General features: G+C 37.7%; 2 protein-coding genes across 2 annotated transcripts; both read right to left on the bottom strand.

Moving 5' to 3' along the window:
- Window positions 1-455: 455 nt before the first annotated feature.
- On the bottom strand, window positions 456-12,291 carry LOC143858707 (mRNA-decapping enzyme subunit 2-like). The gene is made up of 8 exons (XM_077369423.1): window positions 12,100-12,291; window positions 9,667-9,818; window positions 8,788-8,915; window positions 6,546-6,644; window positions 2,323-2,475; window positions 1,482-1,585; window positions 1,329-1,396; window positions 456-789 (listed from the first exon to the last, which is right to left on the bottom strand). The coding sequence occupies exons 1-8, from the start codon at window positions 12,144-12,146 to the stop codon at window positions 605-607; spliced, it is 936 nt and encodes a 311-aa protein (XP_077225538.1). The 5' UTR covers window positions 12,147-12,291; the 3' UTR covers window positions 456-604.
- Window positions 12,292-13,734: 1,443 nt separating this feature from the next.
- On the bottom strand, window positions 13,735-17,007 carry LOC143858718 (uncharacterized). Its single transcript, XM_077369439.1, has one exon. It carries the CDS (start codon window positions 16,966-16,968, stop codon window positions 14,980-14,982), a length of 1,989 nt encoding a protein of 662 aa, XP_077225554.1. The 5' UTR covers window positions 16,969-17,007; the 3' UTR covers window positions 13,735-14,979.
- Window positions 17,008-17,318: the final 311 nt, after the last annotated feature.

The raw sequence follows: 17,318 nt of genomic DNA, 5'->3' as shown, positions 1-17,318 counted from the left end.
GTAAATATAGATTTGTTTCATCCTCTTATATTACTTACATCCAAACAAACCCAATGATGGGGTAGTAGTTGATATTCACTCTTATTTCTACACTTCACTTTACCCACAACCTCAAACACCGAGAACATTCCCTTTCCATAGGTACCACTTTTCTTCTACTTCTATTATCTCTTTCCGCCACATCATTTCCAAGGGAGGATTCCACCCCACAAATTGCAAGCAAACAGAGCCTGAGGGACTGTTTGGGCACAGAGACAATTTATCTTGGAAAATTTCAACCATTTCAACCCTAATAGGAGTTTTCATAAATTGAAGGATGTGAACCAAACAGCAGAAAAAAAAAATCAGGAATGCCTTCTCTGAGAAAATGGAGTTATAGGGAGTCCAAGTTTTGCAATAAATCATTTTTGGGGGTTCAAACAACCAGGAATCTTCGATGAAAGTTCCGTTCCAACTCGGCCATGAAAATGTAATTTTTTTTCTTATTTACAGAAAGTTATGATTCATACATCCATCTATCACAACACATCTGTCACTGCAACAAGACTCAAAGCTATGGCAACAACAAACAGCTATTTTGAACAATGAAGACTCAGAGTATATTTTATCTAGATGAAAAGCCAGCTTCCATTGCTTTAAAGATTGAAGCAGTATCAAACTTAAAATTTCTAAAGCTTTTACCAGGGCGGTTATCAGTAGGCGGAATCTCAGATACAGGTCTAGTTGACGGGCCCTCACTTGTCATCAAGATGCCTGAAGAGTTGTTCTTTGCTTTCCACACACATGTTCCTTATCAAAATAAAATATCAAGTAAAAACACATTACTGTTAGTAACACCACATGAAGAAATTGAGTAATTTTTAAAAACTTAGGGGCAAATCAGAATTTTTGTCCTTTGTTTTGAGAAAAATGGCCAAAACAAAATTTAGGCTCTAATCAGCTTGAAACTTAGTGGAGTAAACTCAATTTGCCTATTTTCAGATCACAGGTCCAAATTCCCAGTTGTTTAAAAAAATTGGGAAATCATTCATCGACACGTCCTACTTTGATCTCAGAACTCAAATGAACAAACATCTGAAAATTACAAACCCAGTTGAGAGTTGAGAATCAGTAAAATAAGTTTGTCCGGGTTCCAAGCACACCTTAAAATATTAGGAAAATATTCAGTTAAATTTGCCTACTTAATCTCAAAAAAAAATAAGAAAAATTTCAGTCAAGTGCAAGATTTTGAGAATTTGTAAAAATGAAATCAAAATAAACAAGGGGTGTAACAATCCTTCCAAGAACCAGCAACTTCATGGAAGGGAGAAAAGGGGGTAAGGGGAGACCTTTGGTATAGCCATCAGATTTTTTAGCCGCAAAAGGCAGATGGGCTGAAATCCAAGCTTTAAGAGACCTGCATAATGGTATTACCAGTTTCTGTAAATCAAATTTGCCTCATCATAAGATTTATGTGATGATGTACATATATAAATACTCACGGCAAAAATGGCGCCACCATGTAAAGTTTCAGGCCATTGGCTCCTCTAGATATTGGGTCATTGCTTGCTGGCTGAAGCTCATCAAGCCGATGCCATGAAATTTCCTGCAAGTAAAACATGTGTAGATCTAAAACTTAGATTTGAACACCTTCGGCATGGGTGAATAGATAGACACATCGTTTTTATAAAAACCGGGAGAATGATTACAAGATCTTTGATACTGAGTATCCTTGAAATAATGTTCAAATATCAAACTTGGCATTTGGCTCCAAAATCAGTCTTTTATTTTCTGTTTCCCTTGCAAACGAATGAGGTGAAGTGAAGTGGGCCCCGTGTGAAGTTCCAGTGGGGTGGAAAATGGGAGTTTGGTTATCACAAATTGAAGAAAAGTGGAGCGGACTGAAGGCGTGGGTTTCATTATCAAAACAAGAGAGCTTTCCCCGGCAGAGTGTCATTATCAAAACAGGGGGTCAGAAAGGGGTGACATTATAAAAAAACATAAGTTCAGAAGGTGTGTCATTATCAAAATGTATGGTTTTTTATTTTTCCCAGGAATATTGCATTTACCATTCTGATGGGGCAAAAAATACAAAAGGTGAAATTTAATGTCACATTGGCTGTAATCAAGGTTTCACTTGCCATGAAGACACGTGGAAAACTGGTGAAGAGTTAAATTTCTGGCAATTTTCCCTGGGGTTTCCAGAGGAAAGCAACCAGACGGGGCCTAAGGGCCAGTCAAATTTAGGCAACTCAGCTAATTTTAAATAACAAGTTTTTATACACTGAGATTAACAGCATTATGGAAGATCTATCACGTCCAAAGATGGAAGGGAACACATACACTGATCTCCTTCTTAGTTAGTGGGGCAAAGACAGTATCCTCCTTTACACCAGCAATTATGTAAAGCCTCACCCTCTGTTCTCCAATTGTAACCTCAATATGATCCTCCATTTTTAAGAGTTTAGAAACATCAAAACCTGTTTCCTCTAAAACCTGCATCCACCATCATTACAATAACTGATTACATTGAAGTAGCTAGATGAGAAGAGCCAAGAAAAGATAAAAGGACCGTTTGAATACATGGATTTTATAATACAGAATTGTAAAATCCTGGATTTCATAAGCTAAAACCTGGATTTTATAATCCTGTAAAATTCAAGTTTTAGCTTATAAAATCCACGCTTTGGCTTATAAAATTCAGGTTTTAACTAGAAAAATCCAAGTTCTAGATTGTAAAATACATGTATCCAAACGGCCCAAAAATATTTCTAAAACAAAAAAAGCATGAAGTCTTGCTTCTGGACAGAATGAGTTCATGAATTGATTCTACGCCAGAAAGAAGCAATACAAAAAACAAAAAATTAGAGCCAAATGTAAAACTTGAGTCTAGAAAATCTTGATTCTAGTCCAGTGCTACATGGATGTGGTAGCTGGTCTCAGTGATCTGTCAGTTAGCCCGACCATAGGCCAAAACAATTCAGATTTGCCAATTCAGTCTCCACAAAATTATTGAAAAACAAAATTAAAGAAAGCAACCAATTTACCAAAGAGAAAAAACAAATTACAAAAGATCATTGGGCAACAAGGGCCTGAAGAAACCATTAAAAAAAAGGGCCCAAAGAAATGAGGTCTAGTCACTACCGATTTGGAAAATTTATCCACAAGGACATTAGCACTACTCGGGGTGTGAGTAAAGACAATCTCCCTCCTCTGGGTGTGAGTAAAGATGCTCTCTCTCTGCGCGCGGGCGCCACACCAAGTTCCATATCTCATCAATACGTAGCCAGACAGCACGACAACACTATTACCATGAGACCATGAAATCACACTAGATGAGCCCCCCTCCACCTTGACACGACCTTCCATCATAACACAAAAGATCCGAAGCCCAAAGTGAGGTGCCCTAGCCTCCACTCAGAAGAATTAGTGTGGCCAATTGGACGCAAGTAAGAGAAGAGAATATGATCTTCCCCAACCCTAAAAACTACACCAATGCCCACTGATCCAGGGTTCCCAAGAGCAACCATTGAGATTCAAATTAATCGAATTAGACAAAGGAAAGCTACCATCTAGCCAAGTTCATTTTAGTTATTCTTCCCATCATAATCTCACTCCAATGCCTAATGGTCTGATCTAAGGAGTGAAAATTAATAGAATTAAGCAAAGGAAACCTGCCATCTAGCCAAGTTCATCTTAGTCATTCTACCCATCATAATCTCACTCCAATGCCTAATGATCTGATCTAAGGAGTTTCCCCAAAACTCTTAACTCTCAGCCAGCCACACAATACTTAATTCTCCAAGGAATGGATGCCACTGATGAGTGCCTACCATCCAATATGCGAGTATTAATCTCACCACAAAGCACCCACCAAACTGCAAAAGAGATAATCTCCCAAAGAATCATGGCCAAAGATCCTATCCCGCTGATACTCTAAAAATAAATGTGTGTATATATATAAGTGTGTGCGTGCATGCTCGCGCACACGTGTGTGTGAGAGAGAGAAAATAAACAAGGCATAAATGCCAAAAAATGTACAGACATAATTCAAGTTTATTATATATTTAATCTTATCATATACTTTTTAAACATATTTTCTATATGTACTATGTATGTATGTTTGTATGTATGTGTATACATGTGTATGTATGTGCATGGGGAAATGATATTTGCACTCCCTTGTTTCATGATTACACTCTTTTACTAAAAGTATTGAAAAGTATTATTAAAAGAAGAAGAAAATAATACACGCAAAACAATGGAAGCCAGAAAACCACGATGAAGAGGAAGGGAAATAAAGTAAACCTTAATAGGCCTCAATGGAAAATGAAACAATCGCACAAAAAGAAAAAGTCTCATTTTCTCTTTTCTTCTATTATATATGAAACCCTAGGTTTGATTGCCCCTCCATGTGAATTATAGCTTCACACAAACAAAAACACCCTAAAAAAGCTCTTTGCCGTCCAATGAAAAAACTAAAATTTCAAATTTTCCCCTTATCAGTTATTAAATAAAAATGAAAAATTTTCTTTTATTACCAATAATTAAAATCCAGTCTTCTTCTACCGACCGATATCTTATCTGTTTCACACCAGATTTGAACCAAAGGTGCTGTGTCGAACATGACATGATCACATGACACATGTGTCATCAATAAATTCGAAGTGTCGGCTAAATCATAGGAGAATACTTTTGAATCATTGACTGACGACAAAAAAATGGAAAGATGTTATGATTTGCATTTCATTTCGTTAATGTCGGGAATGATATTTGGTAGGCAACATCACCGAACTGTACAGCAAAGTAACCATATCTTAGACCTGGAATATCGGATCGTCATGGGACCAATAATACCTTGTAACTCCATGTAGCATTGACATAGAGTTGGGTCCTTGGAGGGAAGATTGGTCCTTGGAGGGGAGATTGGTCATTGTATTTTCTTTTTTTTTGAGACGGAAAGGAGTGAGTGGTGTTTGAAAGCCTTCTCTATCAAGAACTGTATTTTCTTATACTTCATTACATTTTACTTCTTCATTGACTTTATGCGACAACACATGTCACTAGGTGTTCAATGTGATTTAAGGCTTTAAGCTATTATGGATGGCTTTCCTGCTTATGCGATGGTTTCTATGTGTTTGTGCTTATTCTAGCATTTCACATATGTTTCGATACATTTCCGTGAATTCAAAGGATTGCCACCGAAACCGAAATATTTCGTTTTCCATGCCGACTGAAACCAAAATTTAAAACCTTGTCTTTGAGTGGGGACCAACTCTCAAAAGAAAAGAAGTGCAGGGATAATTCCACACACACACACACACACACACACACACACATAAAAGAACAATACATATGTTGTACTAATATTTTTACATAAATTAATGTGTGTGTGTGTATATATATATATATATATATATAACCGAATCAAAGGTGGAGGGGGAAATGGACAGACACTGTTTCTGACCATTTTTTCTCTCCACAAATGGCAGGGTTAGGATGATCCTAAAGGGCTCATTTTTGGTACACACCCAATCCATGCAAGGGCCTTCCAAATGAATGCTTTGGATCACCCTAAAAATGTGGGGCCACATGAGTTTTTGAAGCAGCTACCCAGATAAGCTATTTGAGCAGCTGCGCAAGAACACTACTCTCTCTCTCTCTCTCTCTCTCTCTCTCTCTCTCTCTCTCTATATATATATATATATATATATATATATATATATATATATATATATCTCTCTCTCTCTCTCTCTCTCTCTCTCTCTCTCTCTCTATATATATATATATATATATATATATATATATATAGGTGAATATCGCATGTGATGTATGTTCTCTTTTTCCTTTTTATGCCTTGTTCAAAATAAATATATATCTCTCTCTATATATATATATATAGGTTCTCTTTTATAGTTTTTTTTTAGAATGTTCCTTTTAGAGTTCTGTTCTCTGAGATTTTTTTCCAAAATAGTTGTTCTCAGAGAATTTTAGGTCAACAATATGCCATACATTGGAGATGATCGTTTTCGACCTTGGTCAGATATATTTGGAAGAAAACTGCTATAATGGTGACCTGAAGATTTTAACAAATGATATCAAACGTGTGCCTGTATGCATGGGATTCACACGTGTCATTGACATGTCAAATTGAAGACACATCCGACTAGTGGAGAGTTAAATAAATACAATGATCTTATATACATAAAAATAGAATTTTTTCTTACACTGGACCCATAGGCATACCATCTCAGATTTAGTGCATAGACAAACCCAGAAGAGAAACTTCATTCTACTTGATATATTATTAGATTGCAGAAATATCAATGGCTAGTGTATATCAAGAGAAAGTTTCCCCGTCACCATTCTTGCCGTAAATAGAGGTCCTCGCCTACAATTTAATGAGAATAGGAGAAAGCTTCCCAACCCTCTGAATAAAGCATGTCCATAAACACTAATACATTTATGATCGAAAAACCAATTCTAAAGCTTTCAATAAGAGCATTTCAGAAAAATAGATATATTGGAACAAATTGTAAAATGAGTTTCACTAAGAAACACATTACTTCTCTTATGGCGCAGGTGTGATCTTCCTCATCTTTGTTCTTTTTCCCTCGAGGAAAACTCCAACTTGCTCCAGCCTTCCAACCTTTCACTAGTAAACACTGCAAAATGCACATGGAGCACATCAATATCAAGTTGGTACGCCTTAGGAAGGAGAGAGAATCACAAAAGCTCTGTACGGCATTACCTACTTATTTCTACTTGTTTAGATAAGTTTTTAATGCATAGGGCAGCTTAAATTTACTTTTAATGGGAAACAAAAAAATCTTTGACAAATGAATTTCTTCAACGACAGGGACACCCTCTTACAAAAAAAAACAGATATGGTAAATTACTTACATGGTGTGGTCAAATGCAGTGTTTCAAAATTCGAAGTCGGACAAGAACTCAGTCAAGGTAAAAGGGAGTCGACTTGGGCGAGTAAATGGTTGATGTGGCCAATTTTCCATTAACTAGTGAGAATCAAAGAAGTTTTGACTGACTTGGTATGGAAAAACTCGGACCAAAACAAGAAACCAGCCAGTGTAAAGGGGAATTGACTTAGGCAAGTCAAGGATTGACTCGAGGAGTTTTTAAACAGTGGTCAAATGTCACACTTGGATAGCCATTCAAAAAAGTGTCACACTTGGATAGTAGCATTAATGAGCACTAGTGAGGTTTGTTGGACGCCGACACCCTCATACAAAAAGAGGAAGTTGACGGAGACAAAGACCCATGACAAGAAAGGAATCGATGGCATACTTTCCTACAGTCGATGCTTCCTCAGTATGGTTTAAATTTCCCCAAAACAACTGAAATGTTCCTGTTTCCATCCCCACCGAAACGAAATCTACGTGAATTCCTTCCACATCATTATTTCCGATCGAAATTCTACCAAAAATCTAAAAAATCTGACCGAAATTTCTGAAATTCCACCAAAATGGTTGGAACGACAAAAAATGGAAAGGTGTTATGATTTACATCGTATAAAGCTATTTACATCGTATTGACATAGAGTTGGGGTCCTTGGAGGGAGACTGGTCAATGTACTTTCTTATATTTTGTTACATTATACTTCATTATTAACTTTACTATTCCAGACATATGCGAAAACGCATGTCACTAGGTGTCCGATGTGATTAGGCCATTATGGATGACTTTCTTGCTTATGTGATGGTTTCTACGTATGTATATTTGTGCTTATTCTTCTAGCATTTCCCAAAGTTCGTCTAAAAATTTTGTCATTTGCATATGTTTCCATACGTTTCTGTGATTTTAAAAGATTTCCACCGAAAATGAAATGTTTCTGTTTCCGTGCCGACCAAAACCGAAATTTAAAAAACACTTCAATTCCAAATTAAAAATGCAAGGGACTGAAAGACATATAGATCAACAAGCCCTTGGAGGCATCTATTAGACTTTGGGAATGAGTTTCATACAAATCAGGTAACGGAAGTATTCGCATCCCCACCCGAAGAGGTAATTTTTCAAGGAAGATAGACACAGAAATGTTCTGACTGCAAATGTCGAGATTGATGTGGAACATAAGGTGGTATGCTAAGCACACGTTGAAAAATCAGAATTGGAAACACTTCCAAAAGGGTGGAATGCCAGCTGGATGTGTCTTTAATAGACTAGTGGAAGATTACTACGCTGAGTTTTTTCTTGATAATTAGGCATGGACCCTATTCAAATACTGAATTGATTTTTTGAAGGCATGGTTTGATAAGGCATTTCAAGACCTTTATGGAAGGGCCTTTCTGATTCTTCACCTCCAATACATCAGCAACACTTCAAAATCATAAAGGCTATTCTTTCAGCATTTACTTTTTCTCCTTGGTTGAAGAAAAGGAACAATATATCCAAGAGCATTTCTTGAGGTGCTGACGAGGAAATGGAGACCTAGGTTTCTAGTGGTATCATGCCGAGGAGGAAAGTTGGAGTGACATCTAAAACAACTTCTCTAATAGCTTGGAATATTACGTGCGCATGATCAAAGAGAACTTCAATTTGTAAATCCACTCGTCAATAATTAAACATGCATACATGAATACATCTAGATGCACATATTGGAATTAAATAGAACATAATCAAATGAATATTGATAATGAAAATTTTCAAAAGAAACAAAAATAAATAGCACTAATTTATGCAAAACAGAATAAGTTCGAGAATGGGGTCTAAATCATAAGCAAGGGAAAGAAATAGCACTAATTTCAGTTATTCCCTTATTCAAATTTTCCTGCTTGTCTACGTTGAGCTTACCCGTTCAAAAGATTCATCCAAAATGATCGCACCAGTAACTGGCACCCGAACTTTGTAGGAGGTGAAGTCGTTGTATATGTCATCTATGTGAGCAATGTAAGGTCTTAGTGCAGCGCAGCTATTGAACACTATAAGAAGTTAAGGGAAATTGGGGAGCAATAAATACGAATATGTACCAGCAAAGAACTATAATGTTCACTGGAAGAGATTACCTAAGCCTCATAAACAATTTGATACCATTAATACTTCAAACCAGCATAGATCACAAAGGCCTACCATAAAAACAACAATAGAAAACATAAATAACAACACTAGGGCACATTTTTAAGGGGGCAGAAGACGGTACTCTGCTGTTGTACCAAATTTGAGTATTCAATTGGCGCTTATTGGAGGAAATAATGTGGTAGACCCTGTATCACATTGATCCCCAATTGAACACAGGTGTCCCCATTGTTTCTACCGATGGGAGAATGGGAAATAGCTAGTTTGGTACAATGCAGAGAGCAAAACTGGACTTCTTTCGTTGCTGGTAAAGGGCAGTCATCCAAGAGATGGGATAGAATCCCATAAAAATAATTGGGATGACAAAGCACTATGGCCTGCAAGCTTGTCCCCAACAGTTACTTTTTTGTGGATATGGATGGCCCTATAAAATATGAAAAATCAAACAAAACGCATTTGCAATCTGCCAGGGGTTTCAGCCCCACTCCACCACCTGTCTCAGTGGATGGTTTTATACTGTCTTGCTGATTATACAGAAATGTAATTTCACAATTAAAGATGTGCTATCTTAAAACCAAAAAAACTATGGGGTACCGACAAGAGTTTTCTTCAACTCTGATACACCCAAAACTCAGAAAGATAAGAGGAAAAGGATACTCAAAGATGTGAATTCCCTGAGAGAGAGCGACTTCAGCAATGGATTCTGTTCCACTGAATTGTCTTCATAAAACCAATGTGCTTGTTCCACGAGAAATAAAATTCTCTCAAATGACTGTAGATCTTCTTGTGGAACATTCAAAACAAATCGACTGCATAAAGAGCAAAATGGTTAATGTTAAATCAAGCAGAAAGTGATCTTAAACAAGATGTCCATCATATATAAAAAAAGCAGGTGATCCCGTGAAAAGCTTCCCTGTGCTACAACATTTGAAAAAGGCATAAACACTCATGACGTTTATACTAACAGATACACAAAATCCACATAACAATATGTTGAAGAATGGAACCCAAGAGTGCAAACCCTAACCTCGATGAGAGCCAAAATGTTCCAAAGGTAATCCTGACATATTAAGACTTGAAACTCATGAAGTAAAATATTAATAGTGAACCATACATTAGAATAGTGAACTGTACGTTAGAATAGTAAACTATACGACGATTGCATGGCTTAACATCAGTATCGACTATAGAGTGGTTTTAGACAAAGCAGCAACCAATTTTAACAGGAAAAAGGGAGCTTGTTTATACAAATTACTCTGTCAGTTGTGATCAAGAAAATTGTGATTGCAGAGAATTTTACGAATCAAATACATTTTCCATTTCAACCATGCATTGGATCTAAGTGTGACTTCAAGGAACTAGAATATCGTTAGAGTTAAAAGGATTCTTCATTTAATCCCGATGTAAAAGAATCTTAACATCTTTTTTAAATGATGAAATATTTTATTAAAGAAGGGAGCAAATGCCAAATGGCCAAGATGGTCAAAAAATGGAGGAAAAAAGGAAACAATAAAAGGATAGCACCCTAATCCTATACAGCCTCAAAGAGGAAGGTAATCAAGTAGACATTGTGCCGACACCCTGATTTGGCGAGTGAATCTGCATCGGAATTGGCCGACCTCCAAAAATGTTGAATCTCACAATAGTGACCCTCCAACACGTCAAGAATCTCCTATCACGTCCGTGAATCTCCATGGATATAGCTGACCCCGTCTCTGACTCATCTTAATGTTTAACCATCAAATCATGACGAATTGAAGTATACTCGAGTGACAGAACCAGAGACATTTCTAGCAGCATTTGCTGGAAATTATCGGTCATAGCTAGCATAGTTAAAGCAAACAAATGAGTATACTGGATTGAATTCTACAAGCCTGTTTGCTAGACTAGTTTAATTCTCAGAACCTATTTTCCAAAGGAAGTGCTTATTGGCACTTACTTTGAAGTTAACTTTTTTTTTTCTCTCACTAATATTCAGCAAAAAAAATCCCAGCTAAGAAATCCCAACACCCAAACCAAAAATTCTAGTTATAAGATTTTGCAGTACTTTTATACATGCTCATCCCTGAGCCCATCCACAAGATTTCCATGAACAACCAAAAAATAGTATAATTGTTGTATTAGAGAGAGTTGAAAACTAAATTACTGACTGTGGCCACAGGCTGATGAAAAAACCATGAAGATAGAGATGCCCACATCTATAGGATCGAATCACCATTGCATCCTTTCATCTGCATTAGTGTAGGGCTTTAGTGTTTAATTGTGATCTGTGACTATTACATTTGTACCACTACCATCATTAAGAACTCGGACTCAAGCTCAGATGAGAACACATTCAAGATAAAGCCGAGTTAACTCGGGCAAGTCAATGACATGATCAATTCGCTATTAACTCAGGCAAGTCAAAGAAGTTTCCTATCGACTTGATAGAACAAAACTCAGACTTAGATGAGTACTCAGCCAAGGTAAAACCAATTCAACTTGGACGAGTTTATGATTGACTCGGAGAATTTTATATTGTGATTTTTACTTTACTAGACTTGTCCATGATTTAAAAGCAATATTGATGGAATGTATCTTATACAATATTTGGATTTCATATTTCAGTTATATCTTTATTCTATTACATTTTGCTTCTTGTTTGTGCTACTCACCACCATACTCATTATAGGATTTGTTTTCCAGTGACAGCACAATAGCAGATAAAAGCAAAGAGAAGGAATGTCACCTCAGAAGGCCAAATTTTATATAGCATAACAAGGTTTTCGAAAACAGAATTAAATAGCACTTGTAAGAGCGTCTATAAGAGGAATGATCAAACATGAACAAAGCAATGCAAAAAAAAAAAAAAAAAACCCTAATTTGAAAATGAATCCCCAAATCCCCATCATTTCTTCAATAACTCATATAAAGCTCTCCAATTCGAATTATACAAACGGAAACCTAAACAAGGCGTATCATAAAACAATAAAAGAATGAAAGAAGCAGAGAGAAATCATCAATTGAAACAGAACAATGGGACAGTGAAAAAAAAAACAGAAAACGAAAGAAAGTGGAAGAAAATGAAGAGAAAATCTTGGGGGCAAAGACCTGCATAGATCATCGAGGAGCTCTTGAGGAGGAAAAATGCTTTTCATTGGAGCACTTGAAGATCGATGAAGGCCTGTCAAGGGCAGAGATTAAAACCCTAATTCCAGTAACTCGAAAACCCTAATTTCGGTTTTTTTAACAAAGACACACCCGGTAAGGTGTAAGTAACGACACTTAACTATAAAACGCCTCGTGAATAACACGCTCGCTTTTCAAACTGATAATATCAGATAAATATTTGGGATTTGCTATGGACAATCTCAGAAGGCATTTTGCGGCTGGGGTATTGCATGTGAGAGCTGTCACACAAGCTCAGATTTTGTCTTAATGATTTAATTCATGAGGTGGCTGTTCCCACAGGCATCAGATTAAATCTACTTTCTAATCTCTCTTGCTTGTCTCTTCTATCCATTGCCTAATTTATCTACATGCTTCATTTAGCCAACTTACCCAATCTGCCTCCGAAAAAGATCCAACGGTGAGATCTTAACCCAATCTAACAGTTGGATCCCACATATTCTAACATTTAAAGAAAAACAAGCGAGGGAGCTTCGTTGTGATCTCTGAGAACTCCACCGATTCCAGCTTTTTCGCCATCAAGGGAGGCATCAGAGTTGATTTTTATCATTCCCGGGGAATGCTTGGTCCAACAGCAGGTTTTATGTTGAGTAAGTTTCTAAATCTGAGGGGGATTGAGATGCTTTGCTGTGTGAATAGCTCTTGAGTTTGGGTTGTCTGGCAATTTGAGAAATATGAGGCGGATCCTGATTGTTTGAATAATGTTGGCAAGGATAATTCTTTTATGAGAGTGCGGCTTTCCATGTATCCTGGCGTTTCTTTCTTGCCAAATCAGATAAACCGAAGCACCTAGAGCAAGTTTCATGGCTGTAGATGTTTGAGAATTGCCTCTAAAATTGTTGCGGATCCATAGCTCTTCTTCAAGAATAGGGCTCTTCGGTTTTCTGCTGCTATTGAATCTCCCAAGAATTGAGGACCAGAACCAGGCTTTCAAACTCTTTATCATTGCCTTGCTCACGGTTTGGGTGCACAAGGTTTTATATTCTTTTGGCTTAAAGTCATGGGTATGCTCTCAGTGACGTGAGTTCGAATCCCCCCGGCTTACCCGATGCACGTGGTTTATGGGTTATTGCAGGCATCCGTAGGGAGTAGTCCCGCCCCATACCCTATGTCATAAAAAAAAAAGGTTTTACATTGTATACCTTGAAAGAAAAAAATAATCAGTTTCCTACTACCAATGTCAAGCGGGAGTCGGGCACATCTGTCATCGGTGTGACCGCCCTTGTTGTGCCAGTCCATGGCTGTTGCGATCACCATAATAAATTGCACTTAAGACACTAAAGAGTACAGTAAGTATTTTACATGCAATATGTACATGAGTGTTGCTAAGGAGACCGGTTGCCTAACCGAGAATTGAAACGAACAAAAATCCCTACAGGAGTAGTTTTGCTATTTTGAAAAAAAAAAAATGTTGGAAGTTGTTGTTAACATGTGAAGAGGCCATTTCTTTGATTCTATTTGCGGTTCCTAACTCGATCATATCATTATTATATGTATTTTGAACAACATTAATGATCACTTATATGTACTGTGAACAATATTTCCTAAGAAAGTATCTCTTATAACTGACATCACTAGATTTTTGTATTGAGTCTTAGAAATAAGAGAGTACAAATTATCAGCAAAAGAACAATGCTAGTTCCTGGTCTCAGCAATAAAATATGATTATTAATTTATGAAGCATAAATTTATTAGAGCCCTAACCGTATTGGTATTCGTGGGCTGAGAAATTCAAATATGAATGAGATGCATGTGTTGGACAATCTGAGCAAGCCTGAATTTCAGATTTATAAATGCCATGCTATGTATGATCCAAAGTGAATAAATCGTGACCCTTTGTACTGCTACTAGATATGACATGATAATCAGCTCTCGATAGTGGGATCATGGCCAACATGGAACTATAGTTGATCGAAAAGGGTGGGAGTCAGGGCCATGGGCTTTTCATGGGCCCAAGTTCAAGCAAAGCTCTCGATCTTCACATAAGGCAATACGCACGGCTTCCTCAATTTATAGGGCTTCTTATTAGAAGGGACTCGCGTCGCGGACCTTTGGTACGACAAGCAAGTAAGCCTAGCAAAGTTGTGTGAAAACAAGCACAAAAAGGAATGCTAAGTTTCCAAGCACACACAAAGCAATTAGGCACATTAGTAGGCACTCGCGTCACGGACCTAGAAGTGGTTGCTGCACATTTCAATTTTCCAACCTCTACCGTCCTTCAAAAGATGGAAAAGGCAACAGTAGCAATCGTAGGCATACCCTAAGCCCAGCATTAAGTGTTGAGAACATGACAAGGGCCCTTTCCTCTATGAAGGAAGGATTGAAAGAGGTGCTCCCATAGATCTTGAAAGAGAAAGTTACATTTAAAGGTACCTCCTGCATATGAATGCACAGCAAAGACCTCGTAAATCCTGATTGAGTTATCCCTTGCACAAGAAAATCAACATCCAGCCAGCAAGACCTGATTTCTCTGATATTAGATGGAGTTTCACGAAAATTGCACGGTAAGGAGCAGTTCCCGAAAGAACCACAACTCCTGCCACTGGTCAGTTGGCTCATGATTAGAGCGATAAATGGGACTTCCACACATCCTTCACAACACTGATTCTAACCTTCTCTGATTTGGTTCTGTTTCCATCAAGGCCTAAAACCTTGATTAAACACTCCAAAGAACTCGTCAACTTGACAGGTGATCCACCCAGAAGATAAATACATGGTTAAAAGGATCCTTTTTATCACACACAAAAGAACAATGGCAATGTCGAGCTTGCAGACCTGGTCCCCATGTAACACACTCAAGACTCAACCATCTAAAAGAGTTCGGAACTTCACACGCTTTTTGGTGGAGCCCCACCTTGTATAGCCTATACCAATCTTGCTGTGCAGCAATTTGACGGCCAAGTCAGCTTTACCCGCTTTCCTCAAGGAATTGATTAGAGTCGTACGCACTCTTCCGGGTATTTCACGACCTCTATCAACAATTCCATCGGCCAACTTGCAAGCTTGTTCGACACGACCCGCTTTACACAAGACATTGATCATATCTTCGAAAGCTGTTTCGGGAATAACTCCCATTGGTGCTAGATCATCCAATATCTTACAAGCCCTTGCAACCTTGCCCGAAAGACACAGACCAATCGAAAGTGCTCGGAAAGAAGCAGGGGTGGGAGTGATACCCTTATCAATCATTGCCTCCCATAACTTCAATGCCTCTTCATTTTTATGTTCTCTGAACAACCCATCAATTAGTATGGTGTAAGTATAAACTGTCTGATCACAACTTTCATCCTCCATTCTCTTAAAGAAATCTAATGCTTTATCAATCATTCCTGCTTTAGCAAAAGCATCAATAAGTGCATTGTAACAATACGAATCCCGTGCACATCCCTTCTCCACCATCTCTTCAAAAAGCCTCTCTGCTTCATCCAGCATCCCGGCCTTCCCAAGCCCATCAATGAGACTTGAATAAAAAATGGTGTTAATCGAAATGCCATTCTTTCTGCAGAATTCAAAACACTCCATAGCTTTATCCAACTTCCCAGCCTTGGACAAACCATTCACAATAACACTATACGTGACCTCATCAGGTTCAAACCCTTCATCCTTCATCCTCTCGAAAAGTCTCATAGCTTCCTCATCTTTCCCAACTTTCGCAAACGAACTAATTAAAGCCGTATATATCGCCACATTGGCTTTACACCCCCTCCTAACCATACTCTCAAAAACAGCAAATCCTTCTAATGGCTTCCCATCTTTACACAACCCGCCGATCACTAAACTATACGCATGAGGGGGAATCTCCAAACCCTTCTCTTCCATTTCATGGTAAAGAACCAAACACGAATCGAAACCCCCTTCCGAATAATACGATTGAATCAAAGTCATGTAAGTAATCTTATCAGGTCTAAGTTTTTTCACCTCCATGTCCCTAAATTTCTCAATTGCTTTTTGGGTTTTTCCAGCCTTACAATACCCTTTAATCAATATATTATAAGTCACCACATCAGGACTAATCTTCCCCTTCTCCATAACCTCAAAAACCCTCTCCGCGGATTCGACAAACATCGAATTAACCAACCCATCCATCAGAAAATTATAACTAAACAAACTAGGATCAATTCCAGACTCTTTCATTCGACGCCAAACCCATAACAATTCCTCTATCATTCCCAAAAACCCTAAGCTTCTTATCAAAGCATTCGACCCCGACATCGTAAATACAAACTCCCTAACCCTAATCTCATTAACTAATGACCGAACTCCCTCTGAATTTCTTTCCACAGACAATATATCAATCAGAGAAACGTAAGATTCGAGCTTATGCGAGTAGTTCCTCTGTTTCCCAGCCCAAGCAAAAAACCTAGACGCAATTCTAGGGTTTTTTTTAAGAAATTCGATGGAACGAAGAATATGAGAAACAAAATTTGGGGATAATCGGATGAGAAACTTACGGCAGAATTCGTCTAGATCGGATTCTAGATTTGGAGAATCGTTTAATAGGTTGGAGATGCGATCAACCCATGGCGAGGGTTTGAGATTTCTAGGGCTTTGTGTGAGATCTGAAATGTCGTGAAAAGGTTCTATCCATTCGGGAGGAGGGAGAGAAGTAGAAAGATTTCTAGGGTTTTGGTTTGAATCGAATGAAGATGAGAAGAGTGGAGATTTTTTAGATCCGCCATTTTTGTACGGACGTAGAGGGTGAGGGTTTTGGGGAGTATGAGGTTGTAATGAGAATTTAAATATTGGGGAAGAAGATGAGGAAGGAAAGGAATATCTCAGGGTTTTTCTCATCGAAGATGGGTTTAGGGTTTATTTGAGATAAAATTATCCAAGTAGCGGAGCAGATGCAAGGAAAATGGCTAATGATATTGGCACTACCGAGTTTTGATAATTGCAGTAAATTGTCTTGTCTTTTATTTATTAATTAAACAGCTGTCAAAAGTTATTACGGTTCCAAAATTTAAAAAGAAAATACAAGTTGAGTGTTTGCAATTATTAAAACATGGCGATACCAATATGACTGGCCTACATTAAGAAAAATAAAAAACTCTTTTTTGAGTGAAGTTTTTCTTTTTCCTGTTTTTGAGTCACTCCTCACCAAGGTTTTAAATTTCGGTTTCGGAATGCGTTTCAGTACTAAC

The sequence above is a fragment of the Tasmannia lanceolata genome, unplaced genomic scaffold, assembly GCF_043159265.1.
Source record: "Tasmannia lanceolata isolate RefF3 unplaced genomic scaffold, GAP_Taslan_0.1 ptg000026l, whole genome shotgun sequence".
NCBI classification, from domain to species: Eukaryota; Viridiplantae; Streptophyta; class Magnoliopsida; order Canellales; family Winteraceae; genus Tasmannia; species Tasmannia lanceolata.
Note: the sequence above shows the minus strand (reverse complement) of the source record. Positions and strands in the feature narration are given on the sequence as shown.

Coding starts and splice junctions, on each gene's coding strand:
- LOC143858707 (XM_077369423.1), bottom strand. CDS start 12,146: ATGAAAAGCATTTTTCCTCCTCAAGAGCTCCTCGATGATCTATGCAG. Junction 9,819..12,099: donor CTCCTCGATGATCTATGCAG/GTCTTTGCCCCC, acceptor CTCTTTATGCAG/TCGATTTGTTTTGAATGTTC. Junction 6,645..8,787: donor TGGATGAATCTTTTGAACGG/GTAAGCTCAACG, acceptor TGCATTTTGCAG/TGTTTACTAGTGAAAGGTTG.
- LOC143858718 (XM_077369439.1), bottom strand. CDS start 16,968: ATGAGAAAAACCCTGAGATATTCCTTTCCTTCCTCATCTTCTTCCCCA.